General features: G+C 32.2%; 1 protein-coding gene across 1 annotated transcript in view; it reads right to left on the reverse strand.

The window, feature by feature from the left end:
- LOC106466126 (potassium/sodium hyperpolarization-activated cyclic nucleotide-gated channel 2-like) overlaps nucleotides 1–11,303 on the reverse strand; it is a 131,124-nt gene extending 119,821 nt beyond the window's left edge. Inside the window, exon 1 of the mRNA XM_013926365.2 lies at nucleotides 11,200–11,303. Coding sequence (XP_013781819.2) covers nucleotides 11,200–11,264 — 65 coding nt within the window. The 5' untranslated portion in view covers nucleotides 11,265–11,303. The remainder of the gene's footprint in view (nucleotides 1–11,199) is intronic.
- Nucleotides 11,304–12,724: the final 1,421 nt, after the last annotated feature.

Consider the following 12,724-nt stretch of genomic DNA (forward strand, 5'->3'; position numbering starts at 1 on the left):
CAAACAAACAAACAAACAATCATAACTAGAAAACTAAAAAGTATTAAATTAAGTTCTCCTAAAGACAAAATTGATAGAATTACCAAAGGTACTAAATAAACTAATAAAAAAACAATTAAAACAAAGTGAGAATATGGCTAAAAGAAATCCTGGAACAGTGTTAGAACCAACTTGTAGAAAATACCTGAAATACACTGACAACAAACCTTTCCTCAAATACAGTTGGATTATAGCTACAAGAATATTTGAAATATAATTGGATCATATCTGTAAGAGTACTTGAAATACTATTAGTACATAATTATAAGAATATTGGAATACATTTAGAATACAGGTATATGAATTCTCGAAATACCTTAACAATAATAGCTACAAAATACCTGAAATAAAGTATAATCATAAGTGTAAAATACTTGAAATACAAATAGAATACAGCAAGACGAATACCTGAATAACTCTTACAACACAGCTATAAAATTGACTGATATAAAATTAAAACATAGCTAGGTAACATTAATAGGTAAAATATACTAACTATAGATAGAGCATAACGAAATATAACAATTGATATTTACACAAATCTAACTTTAAAGAAACTAGTCAAAAATGAACGATATACATCTAGTGCACAACTGTAAATTGAAAGTGACTGACATAGAGGTAGTACACAACTGAATATTGAAAGTGACTAACATAGAGGTTATACACAACTGAATATTGAAAGTGACTAACACAGAGGTAGTACACAACTGAATATTGAAAGTGACTAACATAGAGGTAGTACACAACTGAATATTGGAAGTGACTAACATAGAGGTAGTACACAACTGAATATTGAAAGTGACTAACATACAGGTAGTACACAACTGAATATTGAAAGTGACTAACATAGAGGTAGTACACAACTGAATATTGAAAGTGACTAACATAGAGGTAGTACACAACTGGATATTGAAAGTGACTGACATAAAGGTTAAACACAACTGAATATTGAAAGTGATGACATAGAGGTAGTACACAACTGAATATTGAAAGTGATGACATTGAGGTAGTACACAACTGGATATTGAAAGTGACTGACATAGAGGTAGTACACAACTGAAGTTGTGTACTACCTCTATGTCATCACTTTCAATATTCAGTTGTGTACTACCTCTATGTCAGTCACTTTCAATAAGATGTTGAAAGTGATGACATAGAGGTAATACACAACTGAATATTGTAAGTGATGACATAGAGGTAGTACACAACCGGATGTTGAAAGTGATGACATAGAGGTAATACACAACTGAATATTGTAAGTGATGACATAGAGGTAGTACACAACCAGATGTTGAAAGTGATGACATAGAGGTAATACACAACTGAATATTGCAAGTGATGACATAGAGGTAGTACACAACGGAATATTGAAAGTGATGACATAGAGGTAGTACTAGGTTTTTTTACTTTAGCTAAGTACTAGTTCGCCTATAAGTAAAGTAAGTTACGATTATTAATTTTCTTTGGTTGGTTACAAAAGTTTGTGTATATATATTTATACACATACACACACAACACCTAGGGTCCAAACATTGTTGTGAACACGTTTATGAATATCTAGAACGCTACAGAATTGTGAGGGATAAAAAGTCTAAACAATGTAAACATTATTGTTGCAACAAGTTACCGATATGTGAATAATTATTTTTGTTTGTAAATGTTAAATAATGCAGTTGCGTTGCGTGTACGATATAGTTTCATGTACAAAATTAAAAAAGGTAAACAGGGTTTCCTCTGACTTTATTGTCTTTGGAACTTTATAAAATTTTTAGAATCACATTTCGATATGCATAATAATTTATTTGTATAAAGGTTTAGGCAACAGGGTTTCCTCTGACTTTATTGCCTTTGGAACTTTATAAAATTTTTAGAATCACATTTCGATATGCATATATAATTTATTTGTATAAAGTTTTAGGCAACAGGGTTTCCTCTGACTTTATTGTCTTTGGAACTTTATAAAATTTTTAGAATCACAAACTTTAAAGTCAATGTTATATGTTAATTCTAACTATATTTCAACAAGTTTAGCTCCGAAATGTTTTGGAATCCAAATTTTGTCATTTTCTGACATTTATTTAGTATAAATCCAATGAGAAAATAAAGTTCGTGTTTTCGTTTCTGTAAAGTTGCAGAGTTTTGCCTGTAAATAAAACAATCCAAATTTTTGTAGAATCTTTCTGTCCATCTCCCCCCCAAAATAACTATTTTTGTTAACACTTTATCACCCTTTCATAAAATGTTATCCATTTTTTGATTTTCAATCGTTTCCCTCAATTTTTGTGCAGACTATGGTTGAAACCTTATTATGATGCCACACCAAGTGTTTTGATCATTTATTAGTGAAACACCTAAAACAAAGATTTTTTAAATATAATTGGATAAAGTAAAAATTTGGCTAACATATCATAATAACTATATAGGTTTAAGAAATTTTATGGTCTATATTAAACGTTGCTTTTTGTTTGTAAATAGTGAAATTATTTGTGTGTTAAATTACGTCTATTTGAAAGCTACAAAAACGTCCTTCACTAAAAAGATATCAGATAATTTGAGATAAAGTAACATCGTACTGTTTAGGGAGTAGTTGAATTGGTAACAAATAAAACTTTATTGCAGTTTTAACACCGTAACATCGTTGGGAGAAGGTTTTGTTGTCCGGTTCAACTAGTTTACCTAAACGCAAGAATAAATTTGTTAGACTCACAGCTTTTTTTGTATAGATTTAATAAAAAATAATAAGCTGACGACACCAACGTTTCGATATGCATAATAATTTATTTGTATAAAGTTTTACGCAAAAAATAAAAACTAGAGTTTTTATTTCTTTGCTTTTAACTTTATACAAATAAATTATTATGCATATCGAAACGTTGGTATCGTCAACTTATTACGTTTTACTAAGAATATATATATATATATGCATCCACAGAATGAAACATAGATGTCATATGACTGAAGATTGCTTATAGCTTAACTAAGGTATCTTGTTGGTGTTTGATTCTCTTCTTTAAGATTGCGGTGTTTACTTTTTAATAGATATGTTATCATTTTATTGAGTTACAATATCTATAAACATGAGTTTTATTATTATTATTTTCACCAAAAATATATAATCATAATCAAAACAGACAAATTCGGTTACGTTTACTCTTTATTGAGTTCAGCAGGCGAGAGCAAAATATTTTGACGACTCAAATCTATATTAAATATTATTTTCATGTTAACCCTATTCAAACAAGGTACATAAAAAAATGTCTAACTGGCTAACAATTTTATAATCAATCACTCAATAAAATATGAGCAATTCAGAAGTTTTACGTTTCTCGTCAGCATCTGTTTGTTTTGCTTGTTGAAGTTCACACAGAGCTACTCGAGGGATATATATTCGCTAGCCGTTCCTAATATTGAAGTGATAAACTAGTGGGAAGGAAGCTAGTCAACATCACCTACCGCCACATCTTGGGCTACTCTTTTTACCAACGAATAACTGGATTGACCGTCACGCTAAAAGATCAAACACGTTCAGTGATGGGATCCATAATCGCAACTCGCAGATCCCAAGTTGAGTGCCCCAACCACCAGGCCGTTCCAAAGCCATACATCATAGAAACAAGCAGGAGATTCTAATTTCTTATCTTTACGTAGAACAGGAAAAAAATATATTCAAAAACCAAGAATAAAGTTAAATTATCTGAAGGCATGCCATCAAGGAAAGCTCCGGACGTAATAAATATAGATAAGAAATAAAAAGGATTCTAAGGAAAATTGAGTTGGAAAAAGAAAATAATTCCAGTTGTCAGACGATATACTTACAATTTAATTAGGTTTAGAAGATTGGAAATTGTAAAACAAAATGTTCTTTAACTTAACTTTTACAACATCTTCAAGCATTCATTATTTTTCTACTGTTTCAGCAAGAAAAACGTAACAAACATATAGCCCATCGACTTGTAGACTTTGTAGAATTTTTAATGCTTAATGATGTCATTGACTTTCGTAAAAGAATACAAAATACTGGACTGGAAAGTAAAGCCGCGAATGTGATGTATTCTTTGAGTACTGATTGGCACATACGACCTGCGCGAGTGTGAGGTCGATTAGAAACGGCATTCCTTGGTACATCTGAGTAGGTTAACTTATAACAGAAAGTAATGCTCTCGGTGCCCATCATATTAATATAAGATATTTCAAAGTAAGTATTTATTTGCCAGAGCTCAGAAGAAGAGAAGGTAAAACCTTCTTTTGGAGGATGTGGCATCACGATATCATTTGATCCTCTTTTCAACTGATGTAACAGTAATTTTTTGTAAACTTTCACTCAAAATACAAAAATATCAAGTCTATAATGCTCGTTTCATCTATCAGTAAGCGTTTCTAGCGTGTAAGGTTTACAATTAAGAGCAGTTACTGAGCTTAGGACATCTGCTAGTGTACTCAGTATCTATTAAACTAATTATAGATCCAGAATTTATATAAGTCACCAACAAATATTAAATAGAACTGTTTTCACAATTATCCAAGATAGAAAAAAAAAACATCATATGTTTCATAAGAAAACTATAAAAAAAAGAAATTAGATCGTTAGTCGGAATAATTGACAGACGAGGGTTGAATTAAAACATGCCAATTGTTTTTATATAAAAGGAACAACATAGTTAAGTCACAAAAACCTAAAGATTTCGGTATTTTTTGATAGAAAAAAAATATATAAAGAAAATGTCCTTTTAAGAAGTAAGTTTTATCACAAATCCTCCTACAGGGGCTGAGATACGCTGAACGTTAAGTAATAAAATGGAAAAAGTCCAAAACCTAACTTCGAAAATCATGAAAGCATAGACAGTGGGAAAGTTACTAATTCTTCGATTTAAGTTTAACATAACAGCAAATGTTATGTACATACTACTATGTTTGTTTGTAGTTAAGCACAAAGCTACACAAAGGGCTATCCGTACTCTGCCAACCACGAGACATACCGCTGTGCCACTGGGTATTATGAAGAAAGTTTTCAGCAGGCCAGGTTTCAGCTCCTCTCGCTTCGGGGGAGGGTGGAGGACAGTGAAGCTTTTGTTGACTCGATTAATAAAAGCTTTTGTTTTAGAAAGAATAAAACATAAAGTATTTTAAAATGCGTGTTCTATTTCTATACACCGAGAGAGGTTACTGGTTTATTAATTGCAAAAAAAATGGGATGTGGGTTTGTCAAGTGGATAGTAAAGCTGATGTTTTTTGAAAGGTCAGGCGAAACTAAAGGTCAAAATACTGACTTATAAATTTCCTAACATTTTCATATTTAGTCTTCTTTAAATATACTACCATATCCAGATTTTAAACAACGTTATGTTACATATTAAACAGTTCGGACACCTTATTGCTGTAAATCAAATACACTACAATGGAAAGGCACTACATGTTAGTTTAGTACGTAACTTAAATGATACTACGCCATGACTACTGAATAGATAGGATGTTTTCCTTCTAAACTTAGCATTAATCTCAAATGAAAATTTAAGAAATGTTCAATGTGGTATATGGCGTTATGAAATAAAATAAACAGAATAAGGAAGTATTCAAACAGATGATTTTATTTTAAAGCGGTTTAATTAAATGGTATATTCATCCCGTAGAAAGAATTTTCAGTAGACTTACTAGACGATGTTTCGGGATTCTTGCTGAGTCAGCCGGACCCGGAAACGTCGTCTGGCAGTCAATGAAGTAACAGAAGTTTACAGAGATGATTTCGTTGTGTGTTATACACTATGGACAGAAAATCAGACAATACCGAATAAACAAGTACTTGTTTTTATATATTACACAGGATAATCAGAAACATCGATCTGCCCTAATTTAGACCCTCCCTATTACATTTTTGCTTGCGCACCTGCTAAATATACGTATATACGTTAAAATAAGATGCGTCTGCTGAATTTTCATTAATATTGTCACACCTTTTTCACTCGTCTCCAAATACTGCTAGACGATGTTTCGGGATTCTTGCTGAGTCAGCCGGATCCGGAAACGTCGTCTGGCATCTATTATTCATGAAAAAACTGCAAGAATAAACTAGGACATGGAGATGTCCTGTGTGATTACTGAAGTTACAAAGAACTTATTACGTTAGCTAGTATTTTCTACGCAAAGTACTGATGCTAAAAACTGCATAAAATGATTCAATCACTCATAATCAAACATGTAAAAAGGGGGGAAATCATTTTGAATTTAAGAGCGATAACTTTTTAACGTAGTTCTGCTTACACTTTTGTGTGTGTGTGATTGGAACATTGATATCAAATTATTAAAAAAATGCCTACATCAAGCCTGTTACGTGTCTTTCATAGTGAAATACATTGGAAAAGCAGACTAAAACTGGATTTATATGATAACATTCAGTACGACACCTATCGATTTTCTAAAACCCAGTTTTATAGGATGACTCTATAAAGCATGAAAGTCTATCCTGGCCGAGTGAAGAATCACGGACCACTCACTGACAACACAACCACACTTATTGTATTAAAACACAATAAAAAATAAACTTTGGTTTTATTCACCTCCTAAACAATTTTTGTGTATCGCAATAGTTAACCAGATGCAATATGAAAAGATAGTTATACCGATTCTTCACAATGATATCGTAAACGAGTTCCCTTCATTATTATATAGTTAACCAGACCTATCAAAATGATAGTGTAAACCAACTGCATCACAGAGATATAGCTACCCAGACATACTATGGAAAGATAGTTAACCAGACCTATCAAAATGATACAGAAAACCAACTCCATCACAAAGATATAGTTACCCAGACATACCTATTAAAATGATACTGTAAACCAACTCCATCATAATGATATAGTTAACCAGACCTATCAAAATGATACAGTAAACCAACTCCATCATAAAGATATAGTTAACTAGACATACCTATTAAAATGATACTGTAAACCAACTCCATCATAATGATATAGTTAACCAGACCTATCAAAATGATACAGTAAACCAAGTCCATCATAAAGATATAGTTAACTAGACATACCTATTAAAATGATACTGTAAACAAACTCCATCATAATGATATAGTTAACCAGACCCATCAAAATGATACTGTAAACCAACTTCATCATAAAGATATAGTTACCCAGACTGAATACTGAATAACAATAGGATCATTAAATTCGTGCCGCGACCTTGTGAGACTTGCGTGCTTTCATGTTACATACAAACTTTTCTTAAGATTATTTTTCTTGGTTGTCTCTAAACCTAGATTCAAAAAGGCTCCATTCGCTGTGTGTGTGTCCTCCCCAGTGGCACAGCGGTATGTCTGCGGTTTTACAACGCTAGAAACCAGGTGTCTATACCTGTAGTGGGCAGAGCACAGATAGCCTATAGTGTAGTTTTGTGCTTAACGATACCTGTGGTGGGCAGAGCACAGATAGCCCATAGTGTAGTTTTGTGCTTAACTTAAAAAAAACACCATTAGTTGTAAGGCTGGCCTAAAAGTCCTTGTTAAATCCAATAAGAAGACTGGGCTCCTTTTGGCTATGTCCTTCGTAATTATAGGGAAATTGTACAGATAAAAAAAGAGTTTAACACCACTAAATGTTACTTTGATGATTGGCGTAAACCTATAGCAGGAGAAGAATATTTTCGAGCGTTTTTCTAGAAATAAAAAAAATGAAGTTTTTAATTTTTTTTTCGCTCAAATCAAAACGTGATATAGGTATTAATATGAAAAAATGAAATATTTTATATTTTCAAAATCTTCCAGGGGTCGTTTTTTTTCTCCTCTAATGAGTCGCCACTGATTATTAACTTAATTCCATTTATAATGACAGCAGAAAATGTTCTGTCAAATTATCCTAAAATTAAGTCCTGATATTCCAAAGCACACACGATCAATCAGATAATGAAGAATATTTTTATCAATATCATGAACCACGATAGTGTTTAATAATAGGGATCACCCAGGAATTTCACAAAAATTCTAATAGAACATACGAGCAAAAACTATCTTAAAAACAGACTTGTTCTTGAAAGAACACTTCTATCTCAATGATTAAGGTTGCTAAAATATTAATAATAACGATAAAAAAGCTGATTTTCCGATTGTTAGACAGAATTCAAAATTCATCCATTTGTTCTTCATATTACTGTTATCCATATTATTCTTGTTTCACAAGCCTACAGAAAAAACGACTATGAATATTTCATTGAAACCTGGGCAAACCTACTAGAAAAACCCTGTGTGGATCATAGGACAGTTTTTATGTTGATTCTAGAAAGGAAAGGAGAGATTTTATCTGTTTTTCATCGCTACTGGCCAAGTGTCTCTTCGAAAACATTCAAACGCTGAAGCCTACAGCAAAACGGCTAGGTATGGTGCGCCAAAATCTACTCACAACTACAAAATAAACTCCTGTGAAGATTGTAGGGATATATTCTTGAGAGTCGAGATATACACCCTTTAAAATTTTCTAAGTTCTTCTTCGCTACCAACATAAGCTCTTCTAAGCCATTCAAGCACCGCAGAAATGTAGAAGCCATTTAAGCACCATTATACTAGTCGGAAATACTCCATATATACTAGTGTGAAACGTTTCATTTTATTAGAGTAAACAACATGTATATTTATAACAGTGTCTCCAGCCTTATTATTATTGTTTATATTTTTACACGCCGCTACAGAAGAAACGGCTACGAATATTATACTGAAACCTGGAAAATAATAATGAATGCAGTATTTAGCATGTTATAGGGTAGTTTAAAATTAATTCAAGAGCTTTCGTTTTCTCTCCCTGAAAAATTTCTCTAAGTCCTTCATTTTCTGTCACTAAAAAAAATCCGGTATTTTACTAATGGAAAGTAATTTGTGCAACTTACAGCTCATTAATTGGAAACTGCCAAGTTGAGGATTCATAATGTCTTAAGGTCGCTGTTTTTTGTTGTTTCTGGAGTTCGCTGTTGTACTTTGTCTCTACGTGGTTTTCTGCGACTATTTCAGAGTGTTTTCTAACAGTAGTGGATTTCTCTACTCTTGGGAGTGATGATTTATTCTACTGCTTTTAGTACTTCGTTGAAATTGTTAGTGCGTATTCTAGTGTTATTATTATTCATATTTTTGGTTGACAAGTCTACAGCAAAATCGGCTGCGTATTTTGCACCAAAACCTAAAGAGATATACTATATGAAACGCTGCGAATGTCCATGACCTATTTAAAAAATTGATTATGTTTTCATTGAAAGTTGATTCGTGTGGCTATAAGTACATAATATATACGATATTGTTGTGACCATCTTCCTTTGTATTCGACTTTGTTAAACGCGTGTTTGCAAGAAACCTCAAGCACAAAACCACGTGGTTCAGTAAATAATGGTTAAGATGGAGAAAAAGCCAATACAGCAGTAAACTGTTGAAATACGTTTAACATTCAACTGAATGTATACGCACGTATTTAGCTTAAAATTTTTATAATCCATAAGTGGACATAAAAAATAAAACATAAGAAACAAAATAACTAAAAATTTTTAATTTTAAAAGAAGAATAGGGATCGTCAAAAAAGTATAGAATTAAGTTGAATCAAAATGTAAATATTATATTTCCAAGCGTACAACTATGGACTCTAAACAAAATAAACAATACATTATTTTCCCAAGCTACAAATCCCTATTTTGACTCCACTAAAATTGATAAGTACTGTAGCCATGGAGTCAAAATAGGGATTTATAACTTGAGAAGATGATGTATACACTATTTCCAGCCTGAGACAAAATAGGGAATTATAACTTGAGAAGATGATGTATACATTATTTCCAGCCTGAGTCAAAATAGGGATTTATAACTTGAGAAGATGATGTATACACTACTTCCAGCCTGAATCAAAATAGGGATTTATAACTTGAGAAGATGATGTATACACTACTTCCAGCCTGAGTCAAAATAGGGATTTATAACTTGAGAAGATGATGTAGACACTATTTTCAGCCTGAGTCAAAATAAGGATTTATAACTGGATAAGATGATGTATACACTATTTCCAGCCTGAGTCAAAATAGGGATTTATAACTTGAGAAGATGATGTATACACTATTTTCAGCCTGAGTCAAAATAGGGATTTATAACTTGAGAAGATGATGTATACACTATTTCCAACCTGAGTCAAAATAGGGATTTATAACTGGATAAGATGATGTATACACTATTTCCAGCCTGAGTCAAAATAGGGATTTATAACTGGATAAGATGATGTAGACACTATTTTCAGCCTGAGTCAAAATAGGGATTTATAACTGGATAAGATGATGTATACACTATTTCCAGCCTGAGTCAAAATAGGGATTTATAACTGGATAAGATGATGTAGACACTATTTTCAGCCTAGTTTGTTTATTTTTTTTAGAGTCCCTAGTTATAGGCTTGAAAATATAATCTTTGCATTTTGATTCAACTTGTTTCTGTACTTTTTAGACGATCCCTATTGTCCTTTTTAAATTAAAAATTTTTAATTATCTTGTCATATATTAACATGTCACCTCTTTTCAAATAGAATAATACAAAGTGGGAATTTAGGCGTACATAACCTAGTTATCGTTTCTATACAGCTACGAAAACGAGAAATGACAGGTCAATTTGAGAAAATGACACAAAGTAAAGTTTCAATATCTAAATACTTCTGGCCATTCACATAGTTGTCTTTTACACAGTTACTTTATTATCTATATTTTTTAAGCGAATCTGATAAGCCTATTTCCATGTGATAATACCAACATCATAGCCTGAAACGATTGCGTTATTCTGCATAGAATACTTTATTTCACGAACTAGCAAGAGGCTTCATGAAAGAAGAAAAACTCTAAATGGAATAGTCTAAGACTACATTTATTAAATTTTAGTATATTATTTTACAACTAAGCCTTGTTTTACTGATTCGTCGCTTTAATTGCAACTATTCAACTCATTTGATTTGAACAATTTAAACATTTAATTTTGTTTTCTATTTGTGCTGTTAAGTTTTCTTGTTTTTTTAACGTCATATTTCGTTAGTCAAAGTAGATGAATTCAAAATATAGAATTTCATAAAAGATTCTAAATCCTTGTTGATGGCTTTTAGTTTCTGAAGTACCTTAACCTAAAATGTTGAAATCCAACACTCACGTACATTAGACCTGGAACATCGAGATTACGAAACGTTTCTACCTTTGTAGATAGAGGTTTTTTTACCATCAACAAGACGTCCACTGTTGATACTGCAGCTGTTCCTAATTTCTCAACACCCTATACTCAGTATTATTCTCCATTTCGCTAAACTTCGCTTCTACACGCCCACAAGTACTTCTTTAGCGTTGCCTGGGTTACCAGCCATCTTTATGATCAGGAATACTAGATTTGAATCAAGAAGCGCCATCTGACGTCCCTTATGAAAACCTATTAACTGTTAAAACAGTGACAAAAACAAAAACAAAGAATGAAGAACGATATTCCACGCCGTACAGTTCTGATATTTGTGGAAATATATAAAATCAAAAAGTAATTAAATGACATTTCAGGAACCTAATAATTGTAAAGGAACATTGATTTCATTAAGTTGAAAATAAACGCCAAATAACGATAAGTAGTAACACATAGATATAACGCATTCCCCGCCCCACGATTATTTCGACTTTTGCAGTAACAAATATAGAAAATGTACACCAAACAGTTCAAAAATGGAAGTGTAGGTGCTAAGCTCATATTTCTATTCGTTCTCGAGTTTTGGCCATCTTGGCTGGCTTCTATTATAATGAAAGCTGTTAACTTTCAACGTAACTTTACATACATTCACCAAAAATTAAGTATTGGTACTTGGGAGACTCTCATTTTTGTACCAAATTTGATCAAAATCGGATGAAACGTTTTCGAGCTATCTTGTACACATCGTCACAGACAGATACACACATCAGTGTAAAAGCAACACCGAAAAGAAGTGATAACGATAAGAAATATGGCTGCATATATTTTTAAAACAGATTTTTACCTCATTCCAATATTTATATATATGCAACACATTGCAGAAACTCCTTTAAGAACATAGTTTGTAGATCTATTTTGCTTTGAAATATTATTTTAAGATTTAGTTTTTACTGAAAAACAAAGCTATGTGCAAGCCAACTCATTATGTACGATGATATCAAAGTTACGGATATCGTAATAACGGCTCTTTCACATAAAAGCCATTGTTTGAACGTAGCGTTACCAAAACGCACTGTCTTTTCTATATATTACAAGTTGTTAATCTAACTGATGTTTACCAATAATTATTCTTTGAATACGCCATGAATTCATTTCATGAATGATCTTAATTTTGATCGACTCGCAAAGGAATTTACCGACGTTTGACTGTTTCGACTGTACTTTTCTGTTGTTTCTTTTGTTGGTCAAGTTTGATTTCGCAAAATTTATTTATTTCAGTTAGCTGTAAAATGTGAATTTAGGGTATACTGTGGGATGGGGTGGTAGTATTTGTTCCGTCATTTTTGACGGGCGGTACTCTAGTCTATATAAATATAATAGTACTGTCTGTTGTATGTCCATATAACGACTTCGCAGGGTGTAGATGAATCTTCACCAAAATTGGTAAGGAGATTCATTAGGTCCATGTGAAGATGCATACATATTTTCAGTTTTGCATTTTTGTTACCAATAAC

The sequence above is a fragment of the Limulus polyphemus genome, unplaced genomic scaffold, assembly GCF_000517525.1.
Source record: "Limulus polyphemus unplaced genomic scaffold, Limulus_polyphemus-2.1.2 Scaffold2160, whole genome shotgun sequence".
NCBI classification, from domain to species: domain Eukaryota; kingdom Metazoa; phylum Arthropoda; class Merostomata; order Xiphosura; family Limulidae; genus Limulus; species Limulus polyphemus.